Raw genomic sequence first — 19512 nt, 5'->3', positions numbered from 1 at the left:
TGGTATGTTATGTAGTCATATAGGCGATAACCGCACAACTTAATATCTCATTTTCTAGCTAAATTTATGCAACCAGTATTATATATATATATATTAGGGAAATAGGAGAAGGTGGGACGAACGTGTAGGAGTCTGGTAAAATACAGTAGAAAGTGCCACACCTTAGTGACTATACAGCTACTGAAAGGACCTTGTGACTGATGACCCAAGTTCTTCTAAATGCTAACCAATACTGGATATGTGTCATAACTGTGCATATAATATGAATGTTTAATACAAAATGTGTTAGAACAGTATACACAATATTTCATGCGCTAGGTTTTTAATTCATTTTTCTATGTAATAAAAAAAATCCACAGTTTTGACACTAGTTACGAGGGGCTGCAGATAAGTCTTTGACTTTACCCAGAATGAAACAAGATAGGCAGATGAAACTTTACATTTATTTCACATACTCTCGACTGATGTCAACACACTTCTTACATCGATATTCCAAGTTCTGTAAACCTTACAAAAAGAAGGATTTCGAGTGTGCCTCAAACCAGTCATCCGTAGCAGCCATGGCATCAGAAATGGTGTAAAATTTGGTACCCTTGAGGTGTTTCTTCAGGTTTGGAAACAGATGATAGTCGGAAGGAGCTAGATCTGGTGAATAAGGTGAGTGGTCAACCAGCTGGAAGCCTAGCTCCACCAGTTTTGCCGTGGTCGCTTGTGCAGTGTGAGCAGAGGCGTTGTCTTGCAGTAACAAGATTCCTTTGGACAGCTTGTCGCGCCTTTTGGCCTTCAGGGCTGCCTTCAATTGGTCCAAAAGTTCAATGAACTATCTTGCATTGATGGTGGAACCATTTTGAAGGTAGTCCACTAGCAGCACGCCCTCCTTATCCCAGAACACAGACTCCATCACCTTAGTGGCTGAACTTTGGGCGAGGAGAACCACTGTGCCTCCACTCTTTTGACTACGCCTTGGTTTTAGGGTCATACAAATAAATCCAGGTCTCATCCATAGTGACCAGTCGATCCAGGAAGTTCTTATCAGTCCGGAAACGCTGACAAATAGACCGGGAGGTTTTCACTCGCTTTTCTGATCTGTTATCAAACATTTGGTGACCCACTTTGCAGATAGCTTCTTCATTTTCAAATGTTCATGGATAATGTTCACGAGGAATCCCCATGATGTCTGCTATTCCTTTAGCTGAAATTGGCCGATGCTCCAGTATGAGGTTGTGCACAGCATCGACGATCTTCGGAACAACAACCTCTCTCGGTCGTCCAGGACGTTCCTCATCATTGGTGCTGAAGTGGCCCGTTTTAAATTTGGCAACCCAGTTCTTATCTGTAGAATATGAAGGGCATTGATCCCCCAATGTCTACGACATATCACCATGAATATCCTTCACGGACTTTCCTTGCAGAAACAAGAATTTTATCACTCCTCTGCTGTCATTTGCTGTGAATATCGCCTTAGACTCCGCCATTTTGTTTTCCCGCGTGCCTAGATCACTGTTGCTATAAGCTACAAACACAAAATTTTGAAACCATATTTTAGACCCATAAGGCTTTCATGTGATGTAACATTTGTTAGAAACAAAAAAAGAACACAAAGCCAAAGACTTATCAGCAGCCCTTCGTACTAGATAGAGCACATACAACATGCTGACATTTCCTGTAGCTCACTTGGCTTTTGCATAATTAGTTTTGTGGTGCAGAATGGGCAGAATCAGTAAAATGATATTAGTTGCCTTATGGGGGGTAGGGGTGTGTCATGAGGATAGATGGCATCTCTATTGTTCCACTGTACTAGATAAGACAGGATAGCAACAATGAAATATCATATAGTAAAGTGCGGCTATAATAGTGCTGCCAGTCAGAATGCCCTCATAATAGTGTTGCCCGTCATAGTCCTATCAGTCAGGAGTGCCTGCAAAGACATGGCTGATAGATCGTTCATAGAGACTGTGCAGTGGTAGTGCCTCACATCCAGTGATATCAGAGTGTCCCAAATAATCAATGTTCTCAGATAAGGTACCCCCTACATATAGTGCTGTCACAATACCCATGCCATTCATTCATACTGAAAAATTACTATTCCAAAAAACACAATTATTGTACTTAAGTTTATTTTCACGAAAATAATTATTTTTAACGCCCACAGAAGTAAATTAAGTGAGATGCTCACATAGATGGCCAGTCTCTGTTTGTGGTGGGCAGCAGGTCTGGGTTAAGGACTCCCATTCCCTACATAGTTGTGGATCCAGATAGTGAAACCCACATCTATCAGATATTTATGGCATATTGTTGGGAGTGCCCCTTTAATACAGAGTAACATATTTAAAAAAAGTATATATTTATGAAAATTGTGTGTTCATGAGCCTTGAAGATGCACTTCATTAGGCTAATGTATGACTGAGAATTTTTGTACATATCTGATATATTTTGAAATGCTAAGGGTGAAATGTACTGCCAATCCAAACCAAAATGGATTTTGATGTGGACCTGTCCTATAGTCCGCCATGAAAATGACATCCCATATGGTGGTTACCTAGTGGAGGAGCATACTTGGAAAGAGAAAAAAACAGTTCTGCAGGGTGAGGGTTCATTCACATCTGCATTGGAAGCTCCGTTTACAGCCTCAGACACAAATTGAAAATGCCAGTTGGAATACCAGAAGCTGGATGGGCTCTACTATAGTCAGTAGGGTGCATTTAGCGTTGCTTCGGTCCAGCAGATGCTTAATCCTGCAGTTTTTGTATTTTCGTTGTATAGCTCCAAGGACAGAGCCAAGCATTAGTAATAGACTAAATCTGCAGGGTGCATTTGTAAATGGGACCTACCATTGTTTTCGCACCTTTCCTAGATAAAGGCCTATTTACACACACAGATATCTTTCAAAAGATTGAAAGATCAGTGATCATTTTGCATAAAGTAATAATAGGCACTAATTGCTCTTAGTACTTTATTAGCTTCATTTGCATGCAAATGAGCTCGTGGGAGCTGTTACAGAACTCAGCAAAAGGTCTGAGCTCTGTAATTAGCTCCATTGTTCAGCCATGGGCTGCTAAGAGAAAACTATGTAATCTCTAGCTCCCTGTGGAGAATTCAGCACAATGGACAGCAGACTCAGTGTGCAGTTCTGCTTAGCAGCTGTTCTTCCTGCGGGGCTGGTAGCTGAGATAAAGATATCAGCTGTTATCAGCTCTCCCCTGACAGAACACAGAGTGCAGTCCTGCTTATCAGCTGTTCAGTCCCATCTTTCAGTCCCAAATGTGCCCATCTTTCAGTCATTCGGCCGAACAGTGAAAGATGGGCACATTTAGACACAACGATTATCACTCAAAAGATTGATTTGGAACAAATTTTGAGCGATAATCGTTGTGTCTAAATGGGCCTTAACACAGCTGTGAGTAACTGGGGTAGGATAAGAAGCAGTAGGTACTGGGGGATTCTTCTGCTGTGTGTTGTACAGAGGATGTGATGGGTCAGGATGTATCTTTCTATCTGCAAGATTCATTACAGTAATGTTGCCGACCATGGAGGATCAGTGTGAGAGTTATAACTGCAACTTGGTCGGGTTGCACAACTGAAGAGCTGACGACGAGGCGACGCGATCTGCATGAAAGCTCGAGCTGCAGCTATAACTCCTCACACTCCTCAACTACAGCTGCCAACATTATAACAATGACTCCTACAGATAGTGAGATGACCGCACCCTGACCCTATCCATTCTTCTATAGCTTCTCTCACTGCTGGGTATAAGCTGTAAGCCACAACATTATACTAGGAGCACCCTGGTAGCTTTCTCATTCTCCTCGTCTTCAGCACTAGCAGATCGTCCATAATAAAAGCAAATATTTATTGACTTTCAATAAAATTATAACACAAAAATTGAATGTCATTGATTATCTTTGTATGTGTTTCGGGTAACAAAAGTGTTCTTACTCATAGCAGGATGGTAAAAAAAACTGGAAATCGATTGAAATGGCCACTCGGATGATTTTTTTAAAACAAATTCAGCTCCCCCGTATATACAAATGAACTAGTGTTACCATGGTTAGTTATTTCTTTCTCTCTGAAACTCCTCTTCAGATGATCATGTGATCTTGATTCTGACCAGCTCAGATCTGCTTGGGGTTATGATCTCAGAAACTATTCAGATTCTCAGTTTGTGTGATGCTGTTACATGGATCTACCACAGGAATTGCTTAAATGGGGGGCATGTGCACTCCTGTCACAGTCACTGATGATGATCAGACAACTTCTGTCACACAGTTATAATAGAGGAGATCACATTTCATCCTCCAAATTGTATACTTATGGTTTGTAGCTTATTTAGGTCAATATAAAAGGTAATGATAATTTTACTGTTCTCCTGCAGGCACAAATGGTATAGCCTCAGCTAATGTTGTGCTTCTGCATTATAATATGATGTTTGAGATGACATTGTTGAAATAGAGAGATCCTTAGCCGTCTCTGACATTTCAGTTGTAACATTCACCATTTCTGAACTAAAACTTACCCTATGTTTAATTTTGTATCTCTTACATCGTCCATTTTTATTTTTACCTGTTTTTCAAGATCAAATTTATAGGTAAACAAGACTCTCGGCGACCCCATTCATTAACCTGATCATTGGCGTAGTCATACGCATCTCTTTGAAATGACATTTTTTTAAAATCATATCAACCTTACATTTTTAGACATTAAATGATCAAATAATTTATTATAAGATGGAATTTCCGTACATCATTTCAAACCCAACTTTAGAGATTGCATCTCCCCTTTGATGTCAGCAAGTTTCTTTTGCTCATTGTGTATAAGAGTCATTAACTGTACGTTAGAATCCTTCAAATTGTGATTCCATGCAGCTACAAAAAGGTTAAGAGTAAATATGTCAGAATCCCTTTAATCCTAAAGCTTCTAGGCACCATATTTGTATTAGTATAGTTTTCCAATGCTGTAAGGTCCCACTAAATGCGGGTCTCTTGAATCAATTTTTCCAATGCATTCATCTTTCTAATATATTCAGATTTGAGAAACGTCCGTGCCCACATCATCTGTAAATACAATAGCCGCCTTTTCTTGGCGTCTGCATTCCAAATCCAAATTCATTTTCAACGTTTTTAACAGTTCATGTATGAATCACAATGACACTCACTGTCAGACATTAGACCATATATGGAAGTCCACTTAGCAGCAAACAGGCAGCGGGCAAGGAAAATTGTAACATGTAGGAATTGAGTGTCATTGAATAATCCACTTACGCGTTTCAGACGAAAGTATCATTACTCATAGAATGATGGGAAGAGAAAACTGGTATCAATTTAAAGAGTTCCAAACCAATAGGATTTAACATTGCATGCATTTAATTAACCAATTACAATCCATGTTAAAATCAATGGATGCAACTCAAGAAGGCTGAAGGTCTGTTTCTTAGAGCATTTAGCGGATATTAACAATTTGGACAAATGCAGCGTTTCTGGTGTGGCCTGCCATTTCCTTAATGGACATAATGGTGGAGTTAAATCATTAGCAATGTTTGATATTGAAAGCCTTAAGCAGTTGAGGAGGGGTGGTGACCGTAGGCATGATTTGAAAAGGCAAGATGCTTTTTGGATATTACAACTATAATCTGTTGTGCCTCTGCCTTTGGATATGAAAAAACAATTGATCTTTCATTAGTAATGTCGATACAGTTCATGTATAGGTGTTCTTAAAGGGGTTGCCCCACGAAAGCAAGTGGGGGTATACACTTCTGTATGGCCATATTAATGCACTTTGTAATATACATCGTGCATTAATTATGAGCCATACAGAAGTTATTCACTTACCTGTTCCGTTGCTGGCGTCCCCGTCTCCATGGTGCCGTCTAATCTCCCGATTAGACGCGCTTGCGCAGTCTGGTCTTCTCCCTGGTGAATGGGGCCGCTCGTGCTGGAGAGCTGCTCCTCGTAGCTCCGCCCCGTCACGTGTGCCGATTCCAGCCAATCAGGAGGCTGGAATCGGCAATGGAACGCACAGAGCCCACGGTGCACCATGGGAGAAGACCTGCGGTCCACCGTGGGTGAAGATCCCGGCGGCCATCTTCGCAAGGTAAGTAAGAAGTCACCGGAGCGCGGGGATTCAGGTAAGTACTATCCGGTTTTTGTTTTTTTTAAACCCCTGCATCGGGTTTGTCTCGCGCCGAACGGGGGGGCTATTGAAAAAAAACAAAACCCGTTTCGGCGCGGGACAACCCCTTTAAATGTTTAAGTTTGGTTGATTTTAACATGGATTGTAATTGGTTTATCATATTATGTGATGTCAAATCTTATTGGTTTGGACTCTTTAAAATGATCCAAGTTTTTTCTTACCATCATGCTATTTGAACGATTTGTTGGCCTGTGTAAAAGGGCCCTAGAGACACTGTTGTTGCCTGAAACAGATAAAAGGATTATCCAATGACACTCAATTTCTGTATTTTATTGGCAGTCGATAAATATCTGCTTTTATCATGGAAAATCTGTGAGTGCCGGACTTGTTTGGTATCCTTTGATGTCTTCTGCAATCAACCCTATCCGCTCATTGGAGAGGCCTTTGCCTGAAAAGCAGTGACCTGGATTTTGTGCCTATTCCCCCTCATCTTTAACTGCCCTGCGGCCTACTCTCAGCTCCGAGTCCCTGCTATCCTATGGTGCTGCTACTACCTCTGCTCAGTACAGATATTAGCCTCGCCGATGGGGGAGGGGCTAATATCAATTTCACAATTCAGAGCAAACTCTGATTTGCACTTGATTGAAATGTTGAATTTAATTAATTGCTCAGCACTATTTAACTGAAGTAATTGTATGCTGCCCTGCTCTTTCTTTAGCTGCCACAATTGCTGGTTTAGCAGTATAACTGATTTCTTTTGGGCTTATTTTAATGTTTACTGGGTTCAGCAGACAAATTTTAAGATAAATTGGGGTCATTTTAAAAATGCTGTCATGGCCTGTAGTAGGGCTAAGTGATATGGCCTAAAATTGAAATCTTGATTCCCCTTCCTACGCAAAAAAAAATAAAAAATCTATTTTTTAATCTGTCCTTTCTTGTTTATTTGCTAAAAGAAGTCAAAGAATACCAAAGGGCATTTCTTACATAAGGGAATATAGCATGTACAGCAGTTTCAATATATGTATATTGATTATCTGAATTGTAAAGGACACTGTCAGTACCTACTATGCTAAAGAGAGAGGATACCCTTCCTAATCCATGTCCTAGGCCTCTCACTAGCAAAGCCAGAAACCTACTGCACACTGATGAGGGGCAAAACCCCTGAAAAAGCTGTACGTGTATGGTTTTCTGTCTCTTGGTCAATTTCTAATCATTGTTATAAAGACTTGTATAAATGGTCTGACATTGATTTGCAGGAATGCTGCCATCCAATAGGTGGCGCTGCAGAGCTATTGTTCCATCTTCCTGATTTGCATATTTACCAGAAGAGCAACATGGCCTTATAAGTCTCCTCACTCACCCCCTAGGAGTCTCCACACACCTTCTAGCTGCTCTCCCTAAGGAGAGAGGATGCCCTTCCTGACCCACATATATAGGCCTCTCACTAACCAAGCTAGAAACTTACTGCACACTGATGAGGGGCAAAAACCATGAAAAAGCTGTATGTGTGTAGTTTTCAGGTATTGATCAATTCTCGATCATTGTTATAAAGACTCGTATAAAAGAAGCCGACATTGATTTGCAGGTGTACTGCCAACCAATAGGTGGAGCTGCAAAGGCATTGTTCCATCTTCCTTATTTACATAAGCATATGATCCACACCAAAATCTGCAGGGTGAAATGTGGATTTTGATGCAGAATTGCAAGCAAAGTTAACCTCTTTCACTTCTGCATCAAAGCCAATGCAGTAGCCATGCAGGTTTGGAGCAGACTTTTTCATAGGACTCCAAATTCCGCCTGTGTGAAAGTATCCCAAGTATACAGTCAGAGAGTGCAGTTGGGATGCGATAAAACTGTAGCATAAAGCTGCATGCATTTTTACTGTGGTTAGAGGGGATTTCTGGGCAAATGCTATTAGAATAGGTCACTAATAATTTATCAGCTGGCATCTGTTGATGGACCCCGGCTGATCATGTGCCTGCTGTCAGCACCAGAACAGAGGGTACAGAGTGGAAGCTGCTGCTCCTAACCCAATGACGTGGCCGTTACCAGCGCCAGTCATTATACAGCGGTCAGAGCTAATGGCTTTCACTCCATAGCTTGTATTGTGGCACGGACAGTGGGCACCCGATCAGCTGGGGTGCCAAGCGGCGGGCCCTAGACTATCAACTATTAATAACCGATCCTGAGGATATTTCATCATTCGTTTTCGTCCAGAAAACCCCTTTAGCCACGCTGTTGCGGCAGCTGCAAAGAAAATGCTGCAATTCACAGTAGAAATGCATGCGGTTTTTGCTGTGCTGCTTTTAGTATGATTTTGATTGCACCATAAAATATATTAAATAAACGAATACAAATTATGTTAAAATGTTTGAAGGTAAAATGCTTTATTAGCTGAAAAATCTGAACTACACTGCATGTCCAGCAGTCATACAGACATATTGCTTACATGGAAAATATCCACAGAGAGAGCCTCTTTTTTTTTTGGTTCATTTGATGGGGCCTTCTTCACTATGCCAGCTCACTTGGGAAAGGGACCTCCTCCTCCTCTGTGCCAGCACCCCTTGGGTGAAGGGCCTCCTCCTCTGTGCCGGTCCCCACAGGTTGGAGGCCTCCTCTCCACTAGCTCCCTTAGATGGGATGGTGGGGGCTCCTTGCCTGTGCTAGTCTGCTTTCAGTGGATATTGCATGGTTATTTTTTCCTTCAGGAGAAGATTCTGGCTTTCCATTCATTGTTACTAAGTCCGTTTTGAAAGGTCTGACATTGACTTGCAGGACTGCTGCCTTCCACTATGTGGTGCTGTAGAGGAATTGTTCCATCTTCCTATTTGCATAATTCCCAGAGAAGCATGCATGCATGGCCTTATAAGTGTTCTCAGAATTTCTAACTGCTCTTCCTAAGGAGAAGCCATACCCTTCCTAACTTTATCTTTTTTTTAAATTAAATGTATTTTTTATTGAGCTTTTTCCACCTTTTACATATCTTTATAGCATTTTTGTATACAACTGTTTCCCCTCCCACCCCCACCCCCCCTGAGGTCTCTCTCTCAACATTTAGTCCTTTAAATGACAGGTCTCTGCGTATTCACAGTCCTTCAACATGAACAATAGTAACGGTTCCTGGAACAAGCGTTTATTCTTTAGTCTTCCTGTTGCTTGTCTTTTGTTTTCTTTTTCTGTCATCTTTTTTGGTTCAGGGGTAGTTGTTTTTGCTGCTTACAAGGGGCAGCCACATACCTTTGCTCATTGTTTGGCCTCTCTCTCTCCAATCCATCCTTTCCTATCCTGCCCCGTTAATCCTTTCCAGTTTATTTTTCAGCATAGCAATCTTGTAAATGACTCTATCTTATTTAATAATTTTATATATACCAAGTACGTGTTTCGTTATGTCTTTTTTATTTCTGCTCCTCTCCCACAGTAAGTCCCCAGTTTACAGGTGCCAACCCACACGGCTCCCCACTCCACCCCCTATATGCTTGGTCTATCATTTCTTGTTTGGCTCTGGGCATGTATCCATCTCAGCCATATATCCTGGTATTTTTGGCTGGTCTTGCGCTTAGTATATATACTCTTTTCCCACGGTAAAATTTGGTTGACCTTGTTTTTAAATTCTAGCGTGGGTGGTTCTTCATCTAACCAGCGCTGGGCTATTGTCTTTCTAGCTATGTACAATAATCTGGATACTGCCAGTTTTTCATGATCATCTAGCGCTAGGTCGTGTGTATATCCCAGAATGCACACGTATGGTGTAAAGTCCATACGTATGCCGAATGCCTCATTTATTGCATCTCGTATTTCCACCCAGTATCTATGCAATTTCGGACATCTCCATAGCATGTGGATTAGGTCCGCCGTGTGGGTTTTGCATCTCGCACACACCGGAGAGGTTCTTATTCCTATGTTGTACAAGAAGGCCGGAGTACGATACACTCTGTGTATTAGGAATATTTGCGATACTCTGTGCGATTCACTTAGAGATAGTTTGGGCGTCATTTGTAGGATTTCCTCCCAGTGCGACTCCTCAATGGGCCCTATGTCTGCCTCCCATTTTGCTTTTGTTGGTATCAGGTTGCATGCATTGATCGTGTCCTGTATGTGATAGTATAATATAGATATTTTCCCCGCTGTGGTGGTGGCGTTACCTATTATGTCCGCCACTATATTCACTGTCACTGTTATTTCCGCCAAATTCTTTTACGCTTGTATAGCGTGTCTAAGCTGTAGGTATTTATAGAAGTCACTATTGGGGATGCCATAGTTCTGTCTTAGCTGTTCAAGGGTTTTCAGCTCTCCCCCCCTCCAGTATCTGGATCACTCTCCTGACTCCCCTGTCTTTCCACCCTTGGAAACCTTGTAGTTTGCTGATTTCTGGTAGATATGAGTTATTCCATATGGGGGTATACTGTGTACAGCTTGTTATACCGAGCATATTTCTGGTCTTCCACCATACTTTATGCATCAGTAGTAACGTGGGAGCATTCTGACCGTTGTTTTTAAATGCTCCGCATTCCAGTGTTTCAAACAAGTGTGACGCGGCAAAGAGGTTTTTGAGGATTCTGAAACTGGCGTCTTAAGTCTCCTCTGTCTCCCATCCCCTGAGGTGTTGCAGCTGTGAGGCCATGAAGTACGAAAACAGGTTGGGCAAAGCTAGTCCACCCTTTTCCTTTGGATTGTATAGCAATTCCAGTTTTATCCTAGGTGTCTTCCCTCCCCATATGAGTTCTCTAAATAGTCCCTTGGCCTTGTGGAAGAATTTTTGTGTTATCCAGTGTGGGGAATTGTGTGTTAGATATAGCAATTATGGCATCCATATCATTTTTATAAGGTTCACCCTTCCTATAATTGTCATGGGTAGCTAGCGCCATATGTGAAGTTTTTGTTTCCATTTTTCCATGAGTGGTTCTAGGTTTATTTTCCCATACTCACTAACCTTTCTCGTGATTTTAACTCCTAGGTATTTAATTATTGGGGTGCATTTCAGGGTTATTTCTCTATTAACGATTTGTGTTTCGGGGGTGTCTATTGGTAATATTTCGGATTTAGTCCAGTTTTCCTAACTCTTATCTGATAACCTAGGATCACAAGAAAGTTTATTTCTTGTGATCATAAATTAGCTGATAAAAAGTGCAAGAGAGGAGAGATAATTAGCTAATTAGTACAGTTTTAAGGCCCTTTTAGACTGGACGAATGTCTGGCAAACTATGCCCAACACTTGTCCCCGCACATGCTAGCTGCCGTGCTGCTGCACAGGAGCTAGTATCGTTAGCTCTCAGGGAGGAGGCTGGAGAATTCTCTGCTCGCTCCCCCGCCCCTCTCCATTAACTTAATATAGCAGCCGTTCAATACTAAATGGCAGCTATTTACACTGATCATTCATGTCCAGTGTAAATAGCAGCCGTTCAGTATTGAACAGCCGCTATGTTAAGTCAATAGAGAGGGGGCGGGGGAGCGAGAGGAAAGAAATCTCCCGCAGCCGCCCCACCCCCCTGCTGGCCGCTCTGAGTTAGCCAGCTATACTAGCTCCCGTGTGACAGCACAGGAGTGATGGCATGCGGGGATGAGTGTTGGGCATTGTTTGCCCGACAAATGTCCAGTCTAAATGGACCCTTACTGACAGATCTCCTACTGTGACTAGAGGCGCACTTACAGGCAACGATTATCGCACAAACTTCGTTCAAACTATGAGTGATTATCGTTGCATGTAAATGCAGCCATCATTCACTTTGTCTGAACGATGATTATAAGGTGAACTTAAAATCTATCGTTCAGCTGGAAAGAGATAACAAGGATCGCACGCTGTATTCTCAGCGGGAGGTGGGAAGTAACATTGTATTCTGCCGACAGCCCATGTGAGAAGCATATACCTGTGTTCAGAGCCCAGCCCACATGCTGGGCTCTGCAAACAGCTCCCGGCGTCACTTTTAGATGCAAATGAAGCTGATAAAGTGTTAATGGTCACTAAAACTGTCAATCTTTCAATCGTTTGATAGAGTGTCCCATGTAAAAGAGCCCGAAAGTCCAGTTTACACGCAAAGACAATGGTCAGGCGCAGTCACTCCTAGCGATTATCAGTCCTGTGTTTTTTACATAGGCTATCAGTATTTGATTTTTATGCCTGTATAATCTGAACACCGAGTAAATTGTCAGTTATCCTTCAGATCATGCAGGCATTTACACTGAACAATTCTCATTCAGATTCCTGTGATCCAGTGAGAATCTGAACGATAATTGTTCAGTGTAAAAGCACTCTTAGACAGTAGTTTCTATATACAGTGATATGTAGAAGCTGTAGAAGACAAACACTGCAAAATTCTTAATTCAACCCTATTGCAGAAATTGTCAGCCTCAAATGCATGCATTTCAGTGAAATTTTTTTGGCCTTGGCCCTCCTTCCCAAAAGGTGCCCATAGCCTTTAAAACTAATTGAACCCTTACCAATCCAGTGTTGGTCCCTTTCCGGATGAGGTCTGACACATTTCTAACATGATGCAGAAGAGAGCTCCGACCTCTCTTCTACATATGTATATTACACGAGGTTGGAGCTCTCTTATGCATAGTGTGATCTATATGCACAGAAGGGAACCATATGTTAGACACATTGTATGCGGTTATAGGAGGTCTCTGTATTACAGTGCTATCTATCATTAGAGAAATTAGAAATGATTTTAGATGACATAAATGTGTGTTATATCAATATTAGAGATGAGCGAGCGTACTCGGAAAAGCACTACTCGCTCGAGTAATGTGCTTTATCCGAGTATCGCAGTGCTCATCCCTGAAGATTCGGGTGCCGCTGCGGCTGACAGGTGAGTCGCAGCGGGGAGCAGGGGAGAGCGGGTGGGAGAGAGGGAGAGAGAGATCTTACCTCCGTTCCTCCCCGCTCTCCCCTGCAGCTCCCCGCTCCGTGCCGGCACCTGAATCTTCAGGGACGAGCACAGCGATACTCGGATAAAGCAAATTACTCGAGCGAGTAGTGCTTTTCAGAGTACGCTCGCTCATCTCTAATCAATATACATATATTTACAGGATGATTACATATTATTTTCCAGATATAAAATACTCCACTCACGATTAATATTCAAAAAATTGCTAATAAAATCATCATGACAGTTCATTTTTACGTATTTGTTGTGGTTTACTTGGAATTACTCAATGGGCTTTCCCACCCAAAATAAATAAGCGATGAGGGATTATGCGGGTGGCAGGGAAATTGGAGTGGAAAGGGTTAAAGACTTCAATTGCAGATGCTGAGCACGCCTTAGCGGAAGACCGAAGAGCAAGACGCCGGGTCAGGCTGAATGTGGAGCAGCTTTATTTCAGGATACTTTATTCAGACTTCGTGCAAGTATAAAGTTTTAGCGTTGTATGAACTGGTTGAAAGTCCCGATCATGAGCAATACTGTCTGGAATGTATCTGCAGTCCTTCAATCCACATACAAAAATAGATTGGAGGCTTTGAATGACGTGAATTATGAATTATGAGTTATACAGTAAGACCCAGACACGGTTTAGAGAAGCTCACGGCAGGCGTTACTTTTATTTCTACTATCAAAAATAAAATTCTGCTGCTTAAAATAGGAAAAACTTGATTTCTTCCTTAAGTTACTCAACAGATGTAAAACAAGAGTACAATGGAAGTTATGCAACTTATCAAAAAAAGCAGCAAAACTATCAAATACTTCATGTATATTTGATGTGCTGCTGAATTAATCACCCCCTGCTAAGGCACATGAGATTAACCCCTTCTTTACTGAGTCATCATAAACTCTCTCTCTATGAAATACTAGAGGTTAACCCTCTCATCTCCGATCCACTCCTCTTAAAATGCCTTCACATCAGCTATTGTAAAGTAGTATAGGTTTGATAACACCTTTTTAGCTTTCTCAATAAATCATCAGGGACTTTAATGGTTCAGCAATGGATTACACAAGAATCCTCCCTCACTGAAACGCATACTATAAGGCCTCATGTCCACGGGCCCGTACGGTTTCCCCGTGCAGAATCCCACAATGGATTCCACCTGGTCCACAGACATGAGGCCAAAAAATACATTATACTCACCTGTCCGGACGCTGCAGAGCTCTCCTCCGACACGGCCGGATCTTCTTTTTTCTGCATAGCTTTCCCGCTGTCCGCAGCATGGACGCAGTGACAGCTGCAGACATGCCATAGATCCGAATGGCTTCCATTGGTGCAGTGGAAGCCGCGGGAGCCATCCGTGCGGGAAAACGTCATAAAAATGGAGTGTGCTGCAGTTGTTTTTCCGTGCGTGCGATCCGAACGCCGGAGGAAAGTGACATCTGCAGGTATTTAATTACCTGTGAGTGCCCAATGATTCCCATTCCCAGTGCCAAATTTATGCCATGAACATTGGGGCCTCAGTGTGGATTTACACAGGACATAGTTTTATGCCCAAAATTCTGCATGCAAATTTGTCTTGGAATTGCTGTGGATTAATGATGTTTATTAGCGAACGAGCAAATGAAGATTATGCTTGCATTAAATGAATAGTGAGCAGCAAGCAAATTATCGCTTGTTTAAATGATTTTTTAAACAATAATTGTTCCGTGTTAAAGCGCCTGTTCCCAGGAGCGGTTCTCTTTCTTGGGTGCCAAAACACCTCATCTTGATGTGGCGGAAGATAAACATCTCGAGGACTAAGGGTAATTTTACGCATAGCGATATAGTGGTTTGTGTGAGCAAACAAGCAAAGGTTTACAGTTTGCTCATTCGCTTAGGCATTTAGTTGAAAGCAAAAAGATAAATCGGTTTTTTTGTTCAGTTCGCTGTACCAGTAAATGAGAACTGAACGATTGGTTTATCAAACTGAACAATTAACAAACAAACCAACGATGATTTTCACGATGGCATGAAATGAACGAGAAGTGAACGAAAACAAAAACAATTTATCTTGTGTGTGTAAGCTGACGGCCCCAGTGAACTGTTTTATCGTTTGATCGGGTGAACAATAATAGTTCCATGTATAAGCACTGCCTCACACTCTGAAGGAGACCGGCAGGAGGCTCACTCTCCTCGCCTGAGGTTTATGCAAAGGGCCATGAACGGTGTATTTCACAAAATAAATGTGAACCCTCTACTGAGAAAAATGCTAATTGGAGCAATCTGGCCATGAAAACTAGCCATCATTCTGAGGGGTGTGCCTGATCCGGTAACTATTCCTGGCTTCCCAAAATTTCAACCCGAAATAAACTGTGATTCAGAATCCGATACACAACCCTCGGCTTCCTCAGAAAGAGGAAAATGAAGTGAAACACAAATATAGAGGGTTAGGCCGCCTGCACACGGGCGGAAATCCCGCGGCGGGATTTCCGCCACTGAAAGTTTGCATAGGAGTGCATTACAATACGCACTCCTATGCAGACGGCCGCGGTTTGGCCGCGCGAAATCTCGCGCGGCAAACAAACCGCGACATGTCCTATTTTTGTGTGGGGCACGCACTCACCCGGCCGCCGGCTCCGGTCTGCGCATGCGGCACATGAAAGAGCTGGGGCCGCCAGGCGCGGGAGAGTACGCGCTCGTCCCTGCAGGCTCTCGGGTCGGGTCCCGCGGCGAGAATTCTCGCTGCCGGATCCGACCCGCTTGTCTGCAGGCGGCCTTAGTCTGGCTGGTAAGACATCCCCCCCCCCCCACACACACAATTATTCTCTTAGAGATGGGTAATAACTTCATTTGAGGTTAAAGAATTCACCCACTTCCTTTTCTCCACTCTAGTAAAAGGAGAACAAGCTGGTTCTGAGGAACTTTATTGGCATACAAGCACTGCCAGTACCTGAAATTGACCCAGCCGCCCTTTCTACCACGGGGATAGCTGTCCAGAGTGATATTACTGGGCAGAGCCTCAAAAACGCCCAATTTAAGATTAATGATGGAGCAGGTCCATTACGGATTGTGCGGTTCAGGTCAAAGTTGAGAAGATCAAAAAAGCCCTTTAATTCAGAAAGTTGCACTAGAACTATAGAAGGTAAGCATCAGTTCTATTATGTAAGATGAAAAAAAAATAAAAAGGTATTTCAGACGCAGCTTGATCCATCAAAGGCATAGCAAAAAGTGCAGGGTGACTTAGCTTATTTTTCCTGTGGATCTTTCCCTTTGTTAATTCTTTCTTTCAAAATGTGTTTATTGGTTTTTCTTTAGACAATATATAACCGTACATAAAGTCAAATGAACAATAAATGAAACTTGCCAAACATAGTATCACGCCAGTGTCTCGTCTCACTATGAATCTTATGGCAAATCGCAATTATGTACCAATCTAGGGGTAGGCTATTGTGGACATTAGCTATCTGGTATTGGCACTTCTCATCCTATGGTAAGAACCTTGAATATTAAGCATTAGACATGCTACAATCTTGAAACTAGATATTGTAGTACAGTTCCACATGGCGAGGTATACTGTCTTAATCACTTGTGAGCGATGCGACCCACGGGCCCCCAGCGTTCCCTGTGGTCTTCCATTGACCCTATCTATGTTCGACTGTGCGACCTCACAGGCAATCTGAGAGATTACCCCCGTATTAAAGGGGTCGCAAGGGTAAGCTACGAGTTAAAGTTGTGTGTGTGTGTGTGTGTGTGTGTGTGTGTTTGGGGGGGGGGGGGGGGGCTGGGGGTCTGCCCGTCGCATATCCCGCTTACCTATATCGACCTACAAGAACCGTGTTAGAGTAAACCAAGAAGGATAGATGGGGGTGGGAAAGGGTGGGTATCGGCACCCATCTCGGCCCTAGGCCTAGTATTTTGAGTCTTGGAATTTGTGGTAAGGTCCCAGCTCAGGCCCAGGGAGAAGCCCACTGTAGGTTCTTATGTTGAGCCATCGCTAAGCCACTTGACGAAGGTGTCGGAGCTTTTATAGTCTAGCCACATCGTCCAGGTGTTAGAGAAGTTGACTGCCTCCCGGTCTCCCTCCACATCATTACTCCTGAGCTCCTCCATGTACCTGATGTGTTCTAGTGCCTCAGTCCACATGGCCCTAGTCAGCTCACCTCTCCGCTTCCAGTGCAGCCCTTTGTTAATTCTAAAGCTCAATACAGATAGTCATTTGATAACTGTCTGGACTTCTCTTAAAATATTCTATCATTGTTTTATCCCCTTTAAGTAATTCAAATAATTCCAACAATGAAGCCCCAAATAATATCCAGACTAGAATCCATTCATAGGATAATGTGATGCAAAATTACAAGCTCTCCTTCCAGGAGGAAGGAAAACTGCCTCTCTAGTGGCACCTATTGGAAGAAAGGATGGAATTTCTTACCAAAAATTCCTTTATTCCGAGTCATCATGACGGCAGTACATGGAGGTTGCCCTCTGACCTCGTAGGGACAGGAAGCAAGAGACTTGAAAAGACTCCTTCCTCCTTCAGTTCCTCAGTGTCTTCCACATTACTTACATGGACATATTTCGGTTTATCAAGGAAAATCTTATTTACTCAAAAAAAACCTCTTACGTTAGTTCACGTTAAACACATGTATCTCTTTTTCTTTACGTTCCAAAAAAAAATAAAATAAAGGGGTGACCTACCCGAACGTTAACGAGACTATTATACATTAGTACTGCATGTAGCGATAAACATAATTCTGAGGGAGGGAATGACTTGCCGTCATGATGACTCGGAAAAAAGAAATTTTCGGTAAGGAATTCTATCCTTTTCGCTGACGTCATCATGACGGCAGTACATGGAGTCATACCAAATTACTTCTCTAGAGTGGGACTATCGCCTGCAAAACCTTCCTACCAAACGATAAGTCAGAGGAATGATCCATATTTAGCCTGTAATGCTTCACAAATGTGAACTAGACCATGTTGCCGCCCTGCATATTTGATCTGGTGAAGCCATGGCCCTTTCTGCCCAAGAGCACGATACGGCTCTCGTCCAATGAGCCCTCAGTCCTTCTGGAATCATGTGGTTGCTGGAGGAGTAGGCTTGCTGGATCGCTGTTTTAATCCAGCGGCTAATGGATCTTTTAGAAGCCGCCTTTCCTCTGCCCGGCCCCTGAAATTGGATAAAAACATTTTCAGCTTTTCTAAAGGGAGATGTACATTCTAAATAATGCAGAATGGCTCTTTTTACATCTAGGTTATGATATTCTCTTTCTTTGTCATTTCGGGGATTTTGACAAAAGGAGGGAAGGATAACATCTATGAAATTTTCGAGACCACTTTAGGTAGGAAAAAGGGGTCCAATTTTAAGACAATTCTACCGTCCAGCACTAACAAATTGCAATTTACATGAAAAAGCCTGAATCTCATTAAAGGGGTTGTCCCGCGGCAACATAATTTTTTTTTTACACAGACCCCCAGTTAGTCCACAGTAATGCCCCATCCATGTGTTATTTAAAAAAAAAAATTCCTCTTACTGGATCCCCGTTCTGCAGCTTTGTCTTTTCTTCTTTCAAAGATGGCGCCGCTGGTCTTCTCCCACGGTGCACCGCGGGTCTTCTCCCATGGTGCACCGTGGATGTTCTTCTCCATCCTGCGTTCCACTGCCGATTACAGCCACCTCATTGGCTGATCGGCACCACGCGACGGAGGCGGAGCTACGATGACGCGGAGAAGAGGGAGGAGCCAGGACGCCGCTCGTGAGCCCGGACACAGCCAGCAGAGGATTCTTATCTGCGCAAGCGCCGACTGTTGCAGCGACCAGAGAAGAGGCTTCATCGTCGCCATGGAGACGGGGACGCCAGCGCCGGAGGGGGTAAGTGTATAACTTCTGTATGGCTCATATTTAATGCACGATGTATATTACAAAGTGCATTAATATGGCCATACAGAAGTGCATAACCCCACTTGCATTCACGGGACAACCCCTTTAACCGTCAACTGATCTAAAGGTTCAAAAGGGGGCCTACAAAGGCTTTTAAGCACTACATTTAAATCCCATGGAGGTACTGAGCTACGGATTACCGGCCTTATCCTCTCCGCCGCCTTTATGAACCTGCGAACTTGCGAACTAACTTATGTTCGGCTAACGGCTGATCTAAGAAACATGAAAGGGCTGAGATCTGAACTTCAAGGTTCCCCGGGCTTAGATTTTTGTCCAGGCCTTCCTGAAGGAAATCCAGAATCTCCATTATAGAGGTGTCAAAAAAACTTTCGACTTCCTCCAGGAAGCAAACTTCTTCCATACTTTATTTTAAATAGCGGTTGTTACCGATTTACGACTAACACAAAGTTGACACTACCCTGGCAGACAAACCTTGATCTAGTAACATCCGTTTCTCAATATCCAGGCGGTTAGGTTTAGCTTCTGTACATTGGGACACAGAACTGGGCCCTGCGACAGGAGATCTTCCCTGACCGAAAGCCGGATTGGATCTGCGATAGCTAGGTTCAGAAGGAGGGGGAACCATGTGCGTTTCTCCCAGTACGGAA

The 19512-nt window shown here is 42.9% G+C and overlaps 1 protein-coding gene across 1 annotated transcript in view; it reads right to left on the bottom strand.

Moving 5' to 3' along the window:
• LOC136628883 (uncharacterized) overlaps positions 1-19265 on the bottom strand; it is a 48647-nt gene extending 29382 nt beyond the window's left edge. The window contains exon 1 of the mRNA XM_066604976.1: positions 19076-19265. Coding sequence (XP_066461073.1) covers positions 19076-19265 — 190 coding nt within the window. The remainder of the gene's footprint in view (positions 1-19075) is intronic.
• Positions 19266-19512: the final 247 nt, after the last annotated feature.

Source organism: Eleutherodactylus coqui, chromosome 5 (genome assembly GCF_035609145.1).
Source record: "Eleutherodactylus coqui strain aEleCoq1 chromosome 5, aEleCoq1.hap1, whole genome shotgun sequence".
NCBI lineage: Eukaryota > Metazoa > Chordata > Amphibia > Anura > Eleutherodactylidae > Eleutherodactylus > Eleutherodactylus coqui.
This window is presented reverse-complemented; position numbering and strand designations above follow the sequence as displayed.